Consider the following 17,888-nt stretch of genomic DNA (forward strand, 5'->3'; position numbering starts at 1 on the left):
CACCCCAGTAGTTAGATGTTGCGACTTGGACACCTCACCTCTCCAAGATACCTTGAAGGACCTATCTGAGAGGTAAGACTCAAACCACTGGAGTGCGGTTCCTGAGATGCCCTTTGTCAATAGGGTTGACAGGAGGATCTGGTGGTTAACCATGTCAAAAGCAGCGGACAGATCCAGCAAGATAAGTATTGAGGATTTGGCATCCGCTCTTGACAGTCTTAGGGCTTCAACAACTGAGAGCAAGGCAGTTTCGGTTGAATGTCCACTTCTGAAACCAGACTGGTTGCTGTCAAGGAGGTTGTTCTGTGTGAGAAAGGCAGAGACTTGGTTGAACACAGCTCGTTCAAGTGTTTTTGCAATGAAAGGAAGAAGGGAAGGAAGCAGTTCTCTAAAAGAGACGAGTTAAGGGTGGGTTTCTTAAGTAGTGGGGTTATACGAGCCTGTCTAAATGTTGAGGGAAAAACACCAGTGTGAAGGGATATGTTAATGATGTGAGTGAGTGCAGGTACAACTACAGGAGAAATGGCTTGAAGGAGATGAGATGGAATAGGATCAAGCGGACAAGTAGTAGGATGATTAGAAAGGATGTGTTTGGAGACTTCTGCCTCTGAGAGTGAAGAGAAGGATGTGAATGAGTGTATGTTTTCTGGTAAGATGTGCTTGACAGACTGTGGTGTGGAAAATTGTGCACTGATGTTTATATTTTATTAATGAAAAACATCATTCATTCATTCATTTTTACAGTGAGGGCATTGTTTTTCATTTGTTGAGGTGTTTTGATCTCTAAATTGTTTAAAAACAATTACAAAAAACCTCCATAAATAATGCTTTAATATAATAAAGTTAAAGGCAACTAAACTATATCAATGAGCAAAGAACAGTTTCCGTCCCATGTGTTCAAGAGAACAAAATCGTCACTTCCTGTAAAGCAGGGTCAAATTATAAATAATAATATTGGGAATTGCTGCAACTGGGGAAGCCACTGTAGCTCTGCTTTCCTACATAATAAATTACTTGCACATCAGATCGTGCAGGTATATGATGTTTGAGAATGCAATTGTGTGGGACAGTTTTGGGAGATATTTAAATTTGAAATTTGGCTCAGGCATTTCAGAATGACTAAAACAACATTTGAGAAGGTGTGCAATGGGATTGGTCTACTGGTTAGTCCAGTTATCCAATCATATTATCTGAAGCAAAGTCACATAAGTTTTTTTGTTGTGCATTGAGGAATTTATTTCTTTAATGTGTTTACACATCGTAGCTTATGCACATGTTTTCTTATTGTATAAAAATGTTATCTACCTCAATTAAGTGCATACAGTAAGTTTTTATGCACATTTTAAGATTTTATGCACCTCTTAATGTTTTCATCTTGTATTTTCATGCGGCATTCAAACATTTGCATAAAACATGGGACGGAAACCACTAATATTGACATTTAAACTCATTTACATTTTTAGAGAAATAAAATTATGTGAATAAATGAGTTCTTAGCGGCACTCCAGCAAGAAATCGATGAAGTCTGAAACATCAGCCATACACTAACTAGTAGTTACTATGACCATAGTGCAGGGGTGTCCAAACTCAGTCCTGGAGGGCCACTGTCCTGCAGAGTTTAGCTCCAACTTGCCTCAGCACACCTGCCCGTAAGTTTTCGTATGCCTAGTAAGACCATGATTAGCTGGTTCAGGTGTGTGTAATTAGGGTTGGAGCTAAACTCTGCTGGATAGTTGCCCTCCAGGAGCAGGATTGGACACCATGGCGTAGTGTGACCTTTACATCCCATTTTAAGTAAGACCATCCAAATGGCTGGTGCAACCCTACCCTGGTCTATACTTATGGATAACTCTGGATCTACCACTAACTATAATGACACTGATGAGGAAAAAACTTGTGTAATATTAAGTAAACCAATAATCTTGAGGATGTAAACAACAAAAAAGCAGACTTGATGACTAAAATTTGGAAGAGATACTGAAAAGAGGTAATTTAACAGTACCTTTGTAACTGGGAGCTCCTTGGATTTCGTCTCAAAGAGGTTTTCCAATTTAGCTGTGTCCAGTTTGACCGGATCAAGTTTGGACCACAGTGACTCCCTGCATCTCTTGTGGTTGCTGTACTGCCAGTCTATAGGTCTGACCTCATTCCAAAACAGCCGGATGGTCTTCTTCTTCTTCTGGAAAAGTGGGGGCTCTCCTCGACCAAGCTGAGGAGATCCGAGATGTGGGGGATGAACTGAAGCCAAAAAAGGCGGTGGAGGGGGCATCATCATGCCAGGGATAGGGGGAGGTGGAGGGCATCCAAATAAAGGTGGCGGGGGTGGAAGGCTGGGCAAGCAGGGAGGCGGGGGAGGAGGTGGCGTGAGGTCACTTGACCCGATCACATTACCAACATCCAAAATGTCTACATCATCCTCCTCTCCCAAGTCCGTGAAGTCCAGCTCTTTGATACGTAGCTCCCGTGGTGTGGCCATCAGCTGGTCCCATATGTGGTCTGACTCCTTTTTAGGGGGTGTTGGTGAAGGAGCCGGCACAGGTTTTCCCTGTGCTTGCTGCTTTTCCTTCGCAGAATGCTCCACCTCATGAGGCGATACCAGTCCTTTCACCAAATCTCCAAATTTCTCAGCCACAGCCCGTACACTACCCTGGTTATCCAGATGCTCCACTTCCAGTTTCTTCATGTTGTCGTCACAAGCTTGCCGTTGCGCCTCCAGAGTGGAGATGCGACAAGCAAGGCTGGTCACAGTGGAATCTTGACCTGAACACTTTTTCTCACTCTCCTTTTCTTTCTCATCTTCCTCTGCCTTCTTGTTTTGAGCATAAAGCATGTCCAGCATGAAGCGTTTGCTGTTAAGAACTTTGTTGCACTGATCGTTCACATCCGCTGTATTCATACAGTCTGCCCACTGGCCTAAGAGTACAAATTCAGAACAAGTTTCAACAATATGGAAAATTTTTAGAGTCCATTTTTAAAAAACATGTCTATTTTATGTTGTAATCTGGCACTGATAAAGGAAAAAAACAGAAATGCTGAAACTGGAATGAATTTTCACTGCTAAAAGGATTTAGCTTACAATGAAAATGTGAAGCCACTGTCCAAAACTTTTTGTCACACCTGCCAATGACAGGTATACTAGGAAACTATATTTTGTTTAATTTTATCTGCCAATGCTGGGTAAACTGGGAAAATAGCCTTAAACTGGGAACAAAACTAGCCATAAATATTTCTTTCTGACCATGAAACTATTGTTTGCATCATTATTATTTTAAAAACAAAAATATAATTTGATGCTTGGCAAACCAATGTGAATAAAAACACCAGTTGGCTGGTAAATTTATGAACTGCAACATAATGCATCACTTAAATACAATTCTAATAACTCTGTCTGTCTGATTCTTGCTAATGCAAGTGATGTGCATGCTTCAAATAAAAGACACGTGTCTACTAAATAAAACATCTGTGACTCTTCTAACTTTTACAACAATTTTTGACCATCATAGGTTTATCTAGGATGATTTTCTCCCAGAACTCCATTTTCCACATATGTGAAATAATCCTTGCAAAATATCAAGGCACGAAATTAAAAATGCGAGGACAGTCACTTTTGTACGGTGCCTGGGAGCTGACATGTTCGGTTCACTTAGTTTTGTCGTGGCCACGACAAAAAAATACGTGATAATATGTTGTGGCCACGAGATATTAATTTGAGGGAACGTCATATTAACTCGTGGGAACGTGATATTATTGTGTCGTGGCCACGAGATCATTTTGTCGAAGTAACGACATCCTTATGTCGTGGCCTCGAGATGCTATGTTGAGGGAACGACATCCATTTCTCGTGGCCATGACTTCTTATGTTGAGGGAACTACATATTTTTCTCGTTGCCACGAATTTAATGCGTAAACAAACCTGCTTGACCATAGCAACCTGGAATTATGGATTCATTAATATTTTCTTTTGAATTAAGAAATTATTATATTATTTATTATAGAAATTATTACATTATTACATTATTATATTAACCATAGGTCTTGGCTACCGGACTGTATTATGTGCGATAGTCAGCATTCAAATAAAGTTTATCATGAATAAATGTTACATAAAGTGCATAATATAAAATATAAAAACATTTGTATCCATCCTACAGTCTTGTAAGTCCATTAACTGATTGTCTTTTCCCCCGTAATATTTGTATATTATTATTATTATTATTATTAGCCTATTATTATTGGTTATATTTTTATATTAGTTTATATTCATTTTTCCCTTCATTTTGATCTCTTTCCTTAACGTTCTGAATACTTTTGTAAATAATATCCTACTGTAAATGCTCAACATGCCAATAAAGCTTTGATTTTGCTGACTGGAATTTTTTTCTGGAATGCAGTTTAAATTTAACATATATTTCATTTTATTTCGACTAATTAATAGACCATAATTATAAATACTATAGTGTTTCGTTGAGGAATTAATCATTCACATAGTTTCATTTGTAAATGAAAACACAACACGCTCAATTATCATCACACGTTGGCATAAATACAATCATAAAGTCAAAACTTTATTAGCATAATTGTCAGGCATTTATTTGCAAAATATATGATAGGCTAGCAAATGCTAGTATAATTATACAAAACGTTAACTAGGTAAAGCGATACACAAATTGAAAGGGGAAATAAACATGTATAACAATAAATATAAAAATATAGCCCTAATAAGTTTGAGGGAACGACATCCATTTCTCGTGGCCATGACTTCTTATGTTGAGGGAACTACATATTTTTCTCGTTGCCACGAATTTAATGCGTAAACAAACCTGCTTGACCATAGCAACCTGGAATTATGGATTCATTAATATTTTCTTTTGAATTAAGAAATTATTATATTATTTATTATAGAAATTATTACATTATTACATTATTATATTAACCATAGGTCTTGGCTACCGGACTGTATTATGTGCGATAGTCAGCATTCAAATAAAGTTTATCATGAATAAATGTTACATAAAGTGCATAATATAAAATATAAAAACATTTGTATCCATCCTACAGTCTTGTAAGTCCATTAACTGATTGTCTTTTCCCCCGTAATATTTGTATATTATTATTATTATTATTATTAGCCTATTATTATTGATTATATTTTTATATTAGTTTATATTCATTTTTCCCTTCATTTTGATCTCTTTCCTTAACGTTCTGAATACTTTTGTAAATAATATCCTACTGTAAATGCTCAACATGCCAATAAAGCTTTGATTTTGCTGACTGGAATTTTTTTCTGGAATGCAGTTTAAATTTAACATATATTTCATTTTATTTCGACTAATTAATAGACCATAATTATAAATACTATAGTGTTTCGTTGAGGAATTAATCATTCACATAGTTTCATTTGTAAATGAAAACACAACACGCTCAATTATCATCACACGTTGGCATAAATACAATCATAAAGTCAAAACTTTATTAGCATAATTGTCAGGCATTTATTTGCAAAATATATGATAGGCTAGCAAATGCTAGTATAATTATACAAAACGTTAACTAGGTAAAGCGATACACAAATTGAAAGGGGAAATAAACATGTATAACAATAAATATAAAAATATAGCCCTAATAAGTTTATAAATATTAAATTCAATGTTTAATGTTAATAAAAATGTTTTATCCATTTTTGATAATCCCGGGTTGCTATGGTCACCCAGGTTTGTTTACGCATTAAACGAGAAATGGATGTCATTCCCTCAACATAGGATCTCTAGGCCACGAAATAAGGATGTCGTTACCTCGACAAAATTATCTCGTGGTCACGACATAATATCACGTTCCCACATGTTAATATGACGTTCCCTCAAATTAATATCCCGTGGCCACAACATATTATCACGTTCCCACGAGTTATTATGTCGTGGCCACTGGCCAATGTCTTACATTTTATTTCAATAGTCCACTTTAGACATTCTGCCAACTAAAAGTAACTTTGCAACTACATATCAACATATAACATCTACATATAAGTCTCATTAATATGCAACTACATGTTAACTACATCTCAGTAGATTATTAGTGTATTGTTAGGTTAGGGTTAGTAGAAAACATCATTAGAATGTTTTTTGGACCAAAAATAAAATAAAATAAAATAAAATAAAATAAAATTCATGGTGGATAAGAAATACTTGGAAGAGATAAATGTTCACTATGAACCCCGTGGTGAATGTCAGACCCTCTGTGTTGCACTCACTCACAGAATTTGACTTGTGTATGAGTTGTTCTCACCTGAGTCACTGTCACTGATGTGTTTCTCCTCTCGTTCTTCTCTCTCCAGAGTGCTGCTGGCTGAGGAGATGCTGGAGGCAGAGCAGTTATCTTTCTCATTCAGTTCCTCATTTTGCCTCTCTTTCTCACTCAGGACGGCACTCTCGTCTACATCCCTCTCTAATATCTGCTCTCTCACACACTCTTCTGTACCCATTTCATTAGTCTCTTCCTCAAAGTTTCCCTCTGCTTCTTCTTTCTTTTCATCTTTCATTCCACTCACTACCAGTTCTTCACACTCTTCGGCTTCAGCTTCCTCTGCTTTCTCCTCTGTCTCAGGTCTCTCCGGCTCAGAGTTTGTTGGAGACAGAGAGAGCGTGATGTCTGATGGTTCCACAGGTCTCTGTTCCTCTGGTTTGGAGGGCGAGACCAGCGCATACACTGAGGCCGAGGGAGGCTCTGAGGAAGGCCACGCAACTGCTGCCTGCACGGGATGGCTTGTTTCAGACTCAGTTCCTGAGGGGGGGGAAAAGATTGGCTTGGTAAACATTCCAGATATGAAGCCCAACTTCCATGTAGCTAATGATGAAACAAGGCCATTTAAAATAAACTTGTGATGAAGAATCTTCCATCCAATGACAATGCTAAAGGCCTTACAAGTTATACTAACCATGTCCTGATATAAAGACCACAACAAAATGTTCTCTGTCCTGTGTTGACATATTTCCTATTGAAACAGGAAGTTTGAGAGGGATATATAGGAGGTTCATTTGCATGTTTAAATTGCCAGTAGGTGTTAGCTATGTGAAGATACTTGCTAGTCAAGTAAAGCGTTATTATTGGGAGAGCCATTCTTGTTCTACAGAGAATCAATATATTTCTGTCATGACAACTCTCAGAGGGATTGGCATGGTAATTTAAATAACAATGTTAATGTTTTTGGTCTTGGCGGAATTGATCTGCTACGCTGTTGCTGCTGCTGCGGCAGAGCAAGTACTGAGACTTGCTACTGGCAACATATCCACAGCATGCTGCTGTGAGCATGTAAGTAATACTGTTACTGTACATATAACATAGAAGAAATAACCCCCATATAGCATACATGAATCACCCCGTAGCAGATCTATATAGGTGGAGCTGCGGAAGGTGGAGGGTTTCTGAAGCACGCTGCAACTGCTACAGCAAGCACTAGCCAAGTATTTAAATGTTAAGCAGCAAACTCTTTGGCTGCTGATACAAAAAGAACCAATCAGCTGCACCATCTGATAATGATGTCATTATGTCAGATTGAGTTTGACCTATCGGACTGCGCCATCTAGAGTTTCGTGCCAGAACTTTGGATGTGTGTGTGTGTGTTTGAACACATTGGTTGAGTGAGTGATTCAGTAAACAAAATTTTGCTTACCAACTAAATTAATATTACTTTAAAGATAGATGTTTTTACTGGAAAACAAGACCTGATTAAGGAAGAGTGCACAAACTTTGCATGCATACTCAGCCCTCACGTGCAGTCTGTACATCCACATCCCCCTCTCCCTGTGTCTGTGTTACGGTAACCCCCATAACATTACACATTACACAACATTAAAGACATCTACTCCTCCAGATTCAGAAAAGCAAATAAATACAGGAAATGCGATCCTGCAGGAGCATAGGGAATAACAAAACAAAATTCCACACGACCCTACCATCAAACGTTTTATTTGAATACACAGGAAAAATATAAAAGCTGAATGACTGAGCGCTGTTAACTGTAAATGTTGTTATAGAAAAATATTATGGATATAGTATACAGATAGTATAGAGTATACAATATATTACACTTTAATTATGAAAATATATTAAGGATAAAGGAAGTGTGCTGTTGATATATTGCTGAAATAACACACACTCACACACACACAGATTTGTTTTTATGGTTTATGGGGACTCTCCATAGGCGTAATGGTTTTTATACTGTACAAACTGTAGTTTCTATTGCCCTACACCAACCCTACCCCTAAACCTACCCCTTACAGGAAACTGCATTTTCTGCATTTTTAGATTTTCAAAAAAACTCATTCTGAATTATTTATAAGCCTTTTGAATTACGGGGAAAATGTCCTCATAAATCACCTTCTCGTTGTATACCTATGTCATACCCATGTTATTATGCAAATGTGTGCCCTCATAAACCACATAAACATGCACACACACACACACACACACACACACACAAACCCTATTCTTAATAAGTATTTTTTCTTATTTTTCCAGTTAATCTGTCCCATATTTTCAATTTATACTCTGGGAGGAGCTCAGACCTCTGAAACCACAGTCAGATCCACACTGCTATCATTTTACACACTGCTGGTCATGCTTTCATTCACTGACCAGTGTGCGACCAATGCTCTGGCCTTCAGAAACCACATGAATGTGATATAACTAGTGCCTTACTGAATGGACAACCTCAAGCCACTCCATTCCATTATTATGTCACGGCTGATGGAAGTGTTTCTTTTCCTCTGATTTTGTACTATAATCAAATATGACCCTGTTATTCTAGAAAACATTCTGTCACACCGCCACATTGTTTTTTGTTGTTGTTCACAGAGTAATCTAGGAATAAGTATCTTGCTCAAAGCCCACATCCTGTATGGTTTAAACCTTTAACCTACTGGTTACAAACCAATGCTTTTAACCACTCACTCAGTTACGCTGCCTCAAATATTCATGGAAAATACATAATTTTTTAAAAATTTCCTAACTGTAATAAAAACATTTTAATTTGGCAGTCATATCTCACGTATTTTATTAAATTACATTTTTGCAAGTGGACGGTTCTTTTTTTTTTTTTTTTAAAGGTATAGTTCACCAAAAACTGAAATTCTTTCATCTTTTACTGATCCTTATGACATTGCAAACCTGTATGACTATAGGATTTTGAAAATGTTTGAAAATTTTGAAAATGACTATAAGGAATGTGAAAAAGTCCATGGGGTCAAATGCTGTTTGGTAGAACATCTGAAGCATTCTTTAAAATATATTATTTTGCATTCCACAGAAGATATACAGTCATATGGGTTTAGAATGACATGAGAGTGAGTAAATAATGTTAGAATTTAAATTTTTGGGTGAACTATTACTTTAAAACTTTAAAAACATGAAAATAAATATTCCCCCTTTACACAGTTCAATTGTATACTTAACTCATTTCCTAAGAGCTGCCATTGAGAATGGGAATTCTCATGGAAAAACTAGAACTAAGATTAAAAGGTGACTAAAATTAAAATGAAACTTAGAAGATTGAAACATTGGGTACCCAGCTGTGTGATTCTCATGTGAATATGTGTGTCTCAAGCTAGTCGGAAACTCCACAGTGAGACTGAGTGATTGACCAGGCTCCAGTCGTTCAGTCTGTTCATACCAACTCCAGCCCCTCAGATTCAGATGTGGCTGTATATGAAAGGCTGACTGACCACTGACCCAATTTCTGAAATTGTGGTCAATATTTGAGGTCAATAAACCTCAAATAAATGTAGTTTTTCCTAATGGCTGACTTCCCTAGTGGCTTTGCATTGTTTTCTTGACAAAACATTTGTGTGGTAACAGCTTGATTCCATACTTTGGAGGAAAAATTAGGACCAGAGATTTTTCCAGAAATGCCACACCATATTACTGTACCCAGAGGAATCTCACCTCGTGCTGGATGTGGGACAGAACGTTTATCCTCTTGAGCCTCTACAGTCAAAGGGGTGGCAGAACGAGACAAGGAGCTGCTGGAGGTTCGTGAAGTCAGGCTGAGGGTGATTTCTGTTCGCCCCCGTGTCGTCCTTGGCCGTTCCCTTTCATTTTCCTCTGCTGCCAGCCGCTCCAATTGCTTATATCTGCGTACATCACATAAAACGATGAAAGTCACTGAAAAACATTATGTATCAGGGCAATTACGCAAAGCTCATTTTCATGTCTGACTTCAAAAAGAAAATGTAACTTAATGTTTTACTTAATGCAAAAATGTAACTTATCCATTAAATGACCTAAATAAACCTGTTCTATGATGAGTATGTTTTTAATTTCTGAATTTAAAATTCACTTTGATACTGTGCAGATATCATTAAAAAAAATCCTTACAAAAAATAATTACAAAAATAATATAATTTCAACAAAACAGCTTTACTTATTAATTTTTGAAAAATATTACAGTCCAACCAAAAAATAAATGAACAAATAAATAAACAAAAGTTGCAAAATGTCATGTGCCGTCACTCCCCTAAAACTTATTATATTTATTAATTATATTTATTAATTAATAATTCATTTCTAAAAACACTTTTGAAAGTAGTGATTAAGGCCCAATCCCAATTCTATTTTATACCCCTTCCCCTTCCCCTACCCCTCCGCCTACCCCTTCCCCTTGTCCCTTGAAAGGAGTGTCAAGGGGTAGGGGTGAAAATATTCCCCTAAGAATTGGGACACCACTACTATGCCATCACACGTCATCATACGTCGTCTAGCTCCTACAATACACACACATATACTGGTGTGCTGGTGTGCTTTTTTTAAGTAAACTCACTCTAAAAAGAGAAACGCACAGACACGTATACACGCAACTTTCATCTCTCTCTTGGCAATATTTGAGAAAAGGGTTTAGCAATTTCTAATTATTGGGGGGACTAGCCCCCCTAAATGTCTATGGTGGTTATCGCCCTGATCAGACATGAAAATATGTTGTGGCACTATCGTGCAGTCTGTAATGATATGATGTTAGTTGGCAAATATTCGCGATTTTTTGCAAACATTTCTTTGAGTGACATGACCGTAAATATGAACTCACGATTGAATGTAACATAAAACAAATGATTACTTTTTGTTAAAATCTTTATTAATGCCAAAAATGCTTATATTTTTGTGTCTTTTTGTTTGCTCGGGCAGCCATGTTGCCCCTGAAGCCGGTTTACGCTGAGATAATTCATACCCCTTCGTTTGAAGTGTGGTCCCGAAAAATCTTCATTTGAAGGGCTATCTAGCCCTTCCCCTACCCCTACCCCTCCAACCAAAAGAGAATTGAGACACCCCTACCCCTTCACGTGAACGTGCGAAACGGAGGGGTAGGGGAAAGGGGAAGGGCTAAGGGGTAGAATTGGGATTGGGCCTAAGATATGCATACTCGCAAGTTTACATTTGTATGGCATGTGTGTTTTAAACCAGATTTTGTAATGATTTTTTAATGATTTTAATGATTTAATGGTTAATATTTGCTTCAGGGGAATTGTACTTGTGGACCGATAAATAAAACAAAGACAATTTCAGTGCAATCAGCATGCAAGAGAATATGGATTCCAATTTTGTACATAAACAAACTTCACTTCCAAATTCTTCCACACCAAATCCTCCCACTATGTTACCTATAACGCTCCCTTAACAGGTGTCAAAACAGATGCTGTCTCCTCCTGTCTTATCAACCCAAAAAATATGCGCCAGTTCTAATATAAAACATTTACTAAAAACAAGAACCAGATGTTTCATAACTATATAACATTTTCTTTTTATCACCTGAAGTTGGCTTATCCTTTAATTCCATAACATCATTATACTATACTGTAAGGTTCACATCAAATCAAGTTTGGAAGACCGTGACTTTTGATAAGATCTGGGATAAATGCAAAGACATTTCCACTTGCCAGGATGCATGTTTTTAACATTTACTGTAAATGGAAAAAGCCCATGTCTAAAGTCAATTACACACCGTGTCCTGCCGTCTTTAAAGGTCTTAATCTACAGCAGGCATAAAGGGGCCCTGACGCCCATATTTCACCTGCAGCGCGTGCCGACACGCTTCCCATCTGCTGCTCAGTACAATAAATGTTTTCAAGGTGTATTACTACCATTGTGCTGATCATTTATATTAAACACGGCACAAGGCTTTATGACATAATTGCATTGGACCGCAGTAATTTTTCCAATATGATAGAAATCTTCTGTGATACTGTATGAGAAATAATTGTCTGATATAAGTCATGATAAAGAAAGTAGAACAAATTTCTGTCCATCATTACAATGTTAGAAACATAAGGATGTTTTTTAATATAATACTTACTTTAGCAACAAAACAACCATTGAAACAACATTACAATACTAATTTACTAAAATTACAAAGTAATACTGAAGTCCTCCAAGTTAGTAGCTACTGTAAAGGTAGCTAAAGTCACGTAACAAAGTCACAAGAGGAGAGACTGATAGGACCAATAAGCTGCCATGAACAATAGCCAAATATACGGTACAGTTTATTGTACACTATACAAACATATTTTACCACTTAATGCCATGATTGACCAATCAGGATCAAATATTCCAGAGAGCCATTATAATATTCTATTAGCAACACTTATATATAGGGACCAATTGTCACTATTAACTAGGTGCTTATTAGCATGCCTATTATTAACATACTGGCTGTTTATTAGTGCTTATAAAGCACATATTCTGCATGACTATATTCTACATCCCTAATCCTACCCAATATTTAAACTTAACAACTACCTAACTAACTATTAATAAGCAGCAAATTAGGAGTTTATTGAGGAAAAAGTAATAGTTAATGGTTTGTTAATGGTGAGAATTGGACCTTAAAATAAAGTGTGACTATTTATTTTTATGTTACATTATAGTATAGTATATTAAGTCACTCTGGAATTTACCTTTCTTCTCGAGCTTGTTTGACCTCTTCTCTCTTGTCCACGTAATCCCGACTGCAAAAAAGAAAATCAACATGAGCAAACATGTAAAAAGTGAAAAATACATTCAACAAAATTCATTTTGGAGTTCATGGGGTTAAATATTGTTTATATATAGTTTTTTTATGTTTATTGTTAATCAAGTAGCAACCATTCAAGTTGGTGTTTTAATTTGATATTACACAACAGAAGAGGCTGACTAAAAGACTGAGTATATGGTAGGACTGACAAGCATAAAGAGAGAACAAGCATTTGTCTTCCTGCAGCCCACCATGATTATTCACTGTCTGATCTTTGAATTACCATAATAAGAAGCAATAACTTGTCCAGTCAGGAAAACTCCCAGATATCTGATAAAATTTGGATGTAGGCCTCGGCTGCTTTTCTAAACTGCTGGATAAAATGTTTCTCATGGCCATTTCCAAGATGACGTTGGAAACGCTGATGTATTTGTCATATTCATGAAATAATGTAGCCCTGGGTGAAAACACACACTGCATCAAAATTAATGCTGAGAAAGGCCACAAACTTGAAACGGTTTCTCTCTTCTCTTTCAATGCGCTGAAGTCTCTCCTCTCTCTCCAGGCGCCTCCGCTCACGTTCAGCATTCAGAGACTCCTGATGTTGCCTGTAGGAGGAGGTTAACAATCCACCTAGAGTAGGCCTGGAGAACCAGAGAAACCAAAGAGGAACAGAATTTCAGAACAACTATATCTCAATATAGCAAGAATTATATTCTTGGGCATTTAAAGAGTCAGTATTTAGCTTGCCCTGATGAACGACAATGTAATGTAATGGTATGAGGAGGTTATCCAATCATAGTAGAGGACACCTTTTAAATGTTTTGAAAATTCTCTGATGTTATTTTTATAATCACAACCACTTTAGCCTCAGAACTGTTACATTCAAAGATTCCTGTGCAGAATAGAGCCATATGCACATCAAAAGGGGAACAGTGCCTCACCTGTCGGGCTTACTGTCTGCAGGTGGACCTCCTGAGGGGCCGAAGCGGTTGCATGGTGTGGAGGGGGCACTGGACACCCCGGATGACCTGCCGGGATATGTCCCTGCGTAGCCATTGCTAAAGGATGGAAAAAGATAATTTAATTCAAAGTTCAGCCTTATATAACCAAATTAATTTGTAGGATTCTTTGTCCTGAAGTTTTCTCTTAACAGCATAAAGCTAAAGTCTCGATTTATCCAAGAGAACTAACGGCCATATTTTCCATTCACTTCATTTATCACACTTATCATCATCTAGTACACACAGCCAAGGGGGGGTGAAGCTCTGATTCCAAATGATGTCATGTATTTCCTCCATCAGGACCACAACAGACACTCTCTGTGAATAGGCCAATGTGAAGCCTCACTCGACTGCCCAAACAGCCAAAGACACACACACACACACGCACACAGGTGCTCTGCTAAATCAAGCTTTCACACGAGTGAGTGACAAAATAAACTCTTCTCCCCAAATAAAGCTGCTTGCCAGTTTAGATCACTAGCTGCAGATGTACGTGATATGACCTTGTTTTGGAAGATATGATTCAAGACATGAGGGGGCTTGTTTCTCTGTGCATTATTAAAAGAGGTCAGTGACACGCTGTCATTCGCTCCCTACACTTGTCTCAATGATTGAGTCTGTTGTGATTCATTACACATATTATCGGAGTAAGAACTCAGAGCTGGGAATGAATCCTCACTTACTACCAACAGTGTTGGGAGTAACGCATTACAAAAGTAACAATATTACAGTAGTATATTACTTTTTGCTGTAACGCAGTAATATAACGCAATACTAATAAAATTTGGGTAATATTATTACTCGTTACAATCTCAGTAACGGACAAAATAATGTCATATTTTAACTCAAAATTAAGTTGTGAATTTATTTACCAACACCGCAAAACAGCACCAGACAATAAATTCCTCGAGTAAAATACTTTGCCTATTTCCTTTTGCTGTAATTCGATGGTTGAGATGACTGAGACGGATTCTACATTTGTGAGATGGGCATACTGCGGGGTCGGAGAAGAGAAAGAATGCGGCGGACGAGCAACAAATTAAGTTTAACTAAAAATAACAATCTGTTTTTATTAAATCATAGTCTACATATAAAAGGAATTAATACGTGAAATATATATTGACTTAAATAATTAACATATTAACAAAACGAAAGAAAAGAAAAAAGTAAAATAGTAGTAAAATATGAGTTTTTAGTTAATTTTTGTGGCGCGGCGCTCTGCAAAAGTTCACGGAAAGGAAACCGAGATGACAAGCGCATCTTAAAATAAAAGTAAACACATTGCAGTTTCGAAGGATCTGTATGACCAAAAATGACGGAGTATTTTATGTTTCCGCTGTTCGATCGCGCCGGCGCCTCACGCACAAACATAGGCTACAGCATTGCAAACGTTGCAGATGTTCAGAATAAAATACAGTCAACCAAATATAGATACACTGGTAAGTAAAATCGTCCGTACAATCCGTGTCGTTCAGCCTGAGCTCGTCACGGAAAGGAAACCGAGATGACAAGCGCATCTTAAAATAAAAGTAAACACATTGCAGTTTCGAAGGATCTGTATGACCAAAAATAACGAAGTATTTTATGTTTCCGCTGTTCGATCGCGCCGGCGCCTCACGCACAAACATAGGCTACAGCATTGCAAACGTTGCAGATGTTCAGAATAAAATACAGTCAACCAAATATAGATACACTGGTAAGTAAAATCGTCCGTACAATCCGTGTCGTTCAGCCTGAGCTCGGCCAAGCACATATTTGTTCATGTGAAGAGTGTGATTTTTTTTTTTTTTTGCGGAAAGCGCGTTAAGTACAAAAGCATGGTTTATACATAGTAAATAAGTTTAGCATTCAAATACATCGTGAATATAGAAACATGGATTTGTGCCGAATGATAGAGGTAGACTGTGTGAGAACAAAGGCGTTTGCTTTCAATTTCGCTTTAAATTAATTAGTTTTGACTTGTTTAGCAATTTATATTTTTCATTCTTGTTTTGTTCTGAATAGGCTACAGTTAAATTTAAAGGATTTGTTGTGGAGTGAGGAGAACTAGCCTTTAGACTTGCTATTGTGTTTATTGCTTGTTCATTAGGGCCTATAACATTCCGCTTTCTGAATGTAATTGCGGTTTGTTCTTGAAAGTGAAAGTAACTCAAAAGTAACTCAAAAGTAGTGTAACACATTACAATTCAGAGACAGTAATATTGTAATGTAACTAATTACTTTCAATAGGCAGTAATAAGTAATATATAATGTATTACATTTTGGAAGTAACTTGCCCAACACTGACTACCAATGAAACAAACACACACTGTTCGAAATTCCAAAGTGTTCCAGCACCTAAAAACATAAAGAGCCATTACACTTTAAAGTGTTGTGAATTATTTTCGACTTGCCAAATGAAAACCTGCTCTGTAGAATTTTATGGTATAATAAATAAATAAAATAAAATAAAATAAAATTGTCTTCATTCATATTTAACATGTTTTTGTAATTGATTACAAATATTTAAAAATATATCAATATATAAAATTGGTTAACTATGGTACACCTTTATGCTTTTAAAACTTTAAAACATTTTTATGTAGACACCAGGAGATAAACAAGAAAAGATGGGACGAAGTATTTAGGAAATGACACAAGCCAGACTTGAACCCACATGACCTTTTCCTTTGAAACTGCACCAAAGCTCACAAACTTGCTTTGTTCCCTTACCTGCCACATGAACTGCATGAGGTGTTTGAGTATCTAACATCTGACAGACTGCACAGAAGAGACAGAACATGAAAAGAAGTTAGTAATCTATACATAAATTACAGAAGGATTAGTCTGACTGACAACCGGGACAGGAAAAGAGGACAGAGGGACAAGTGCAGCCGAGAGACAAGTACAGTGACAATACAGACAGAAAGTGAATCAAAGCAGTATCTGTTTATTAATTTAAATATTAAAGACTAAATAGCCAGCAAGGACAGCAGAAGGGGAAAATAAATGCAATTTTCACCTTTACGAGACCACCAATAATAATAATATGTCAGTGAAATCCACTACAATAGATTAGCAATTGTAGCATGTAAAAAGATAAAATACGAGGCTAGTTTTGAAAGGTCATCAATGGAGAAAGATGACTTTTGGTGTAGTTACAACACCTACCAGCAGGGGCAAACTTGACCATGCTAACAAATTTAATCTTCACCCCTTGCTTGCCATTGCTAGTCCATGGCAGGTAAGTCGGCTGTGTCATCAATGGTTGCCCAGTTTTCCCAGAAGAGAAGATTTTGATGTCATGTTGACTTTAATAGTGTACTGTGCTGTTAGCATAAGACTGTTGTGTAATTAGGCTATTAAATATTAAAGAGTCCACGTTTGCATAGAGCCAGCAGACTAAAAAAGGACTGTCTTTGATCCACTTTATAATCCAGATGGGTTCCTCAAGCTGCCACAGTCTTAATGTCAGACAAACATGCACATGACATCGCACAGCATTTTCAGCTTTATTCTCATGAAATGTGGACCCTACAGGCACTGTCCAGGGTGAAATACAATTGCCTCTTTATATGTGACTTAATTTACAGGCTTCTCTTGGCTTTGTAGTGGTACAATGCACCAATGAAAGGCAGATGAGCTGTAAATGTCATTAAAAGTTAGCATCCTTTAGGGAGTGTACTACAGTGGCTGGTGCAAGTGAAAAAAGGAGACTTTAGTTTATAAAACGATCAGTCTTTTTGCATTCCATCAAATATAAAGGAAGCAACATAAAGCCCACAGAGTATAATGATTTATCAGGCTCTGATCATACTGGTATCCATTTCTTCTTTTATTGGCCTAAGATTTGATATATAAGACAGGATAAGCCACATATTGCTCATGACCATAAGTTAAGAAACAGT

The 17,888-nt window shown here is 37.0% G+C and overlaps 1 protein-coding gene across 1 annotated transcript in view; it reads right to left on the bottom strand.

Moving 5' to 3' along the window:
• Positions 1-17,888, bottom strand: part of LOC107596716 (FH1/FH2 domain-containing protein 3-like) — a 201,434-nt gene that overhangs the window by 17,188 nt on the left and 166,358 nt on the right. The window contains exons 13-19 of the mRNA XM_016287514.1: positions 16,714-16,761; positions 13,942-14,058; positions 13,507-13,641; positions 12,942-12,992; positions 9,943-10,130; positions 6,286-6,780; positions 2,003-2,913 (exon numbers count right to left, since the gene is read on the bottom strand). Of these exons, the coding sequence (XP_016143000.1) occupies positions 2,003-2,913; positions 6,286-6,780; positions 9,943-10,130; positions 12,942-12,992; positions 13,507-13,641; positions 13,942-14,058; positions 16,714-16,761 (1,945 nt within the window). The remainder of the gene's footprint in view (positions 1-2,002; positions 2,914-6,285; positions 6,781-9,942; positions 10,131-12,941; positions 12,993-13,506; positions 13,642-13,941; positions 14,059-16,713; positions 16,762-17,888) is intronic.

This window comes from Sinocyclocheilus grahami, unplaced genomic scaffold (assembly GCF_001515645.1).
Source record: "Sinocyclocheilus grahami isolate Dianchi unplaced genomic scaffold, SAMN03320097.WGS_v1.1 scaffold222.1, whole genome shotgun sequence".
In the NCBI taxonomy this organism is placed as follows: Eukaryota; Metazoa; Chordata; class Actinopteri; order Cypriniformes; family Cyprinidae; genus Sinocyclocheilus; species Sinocyclocheilus grahami.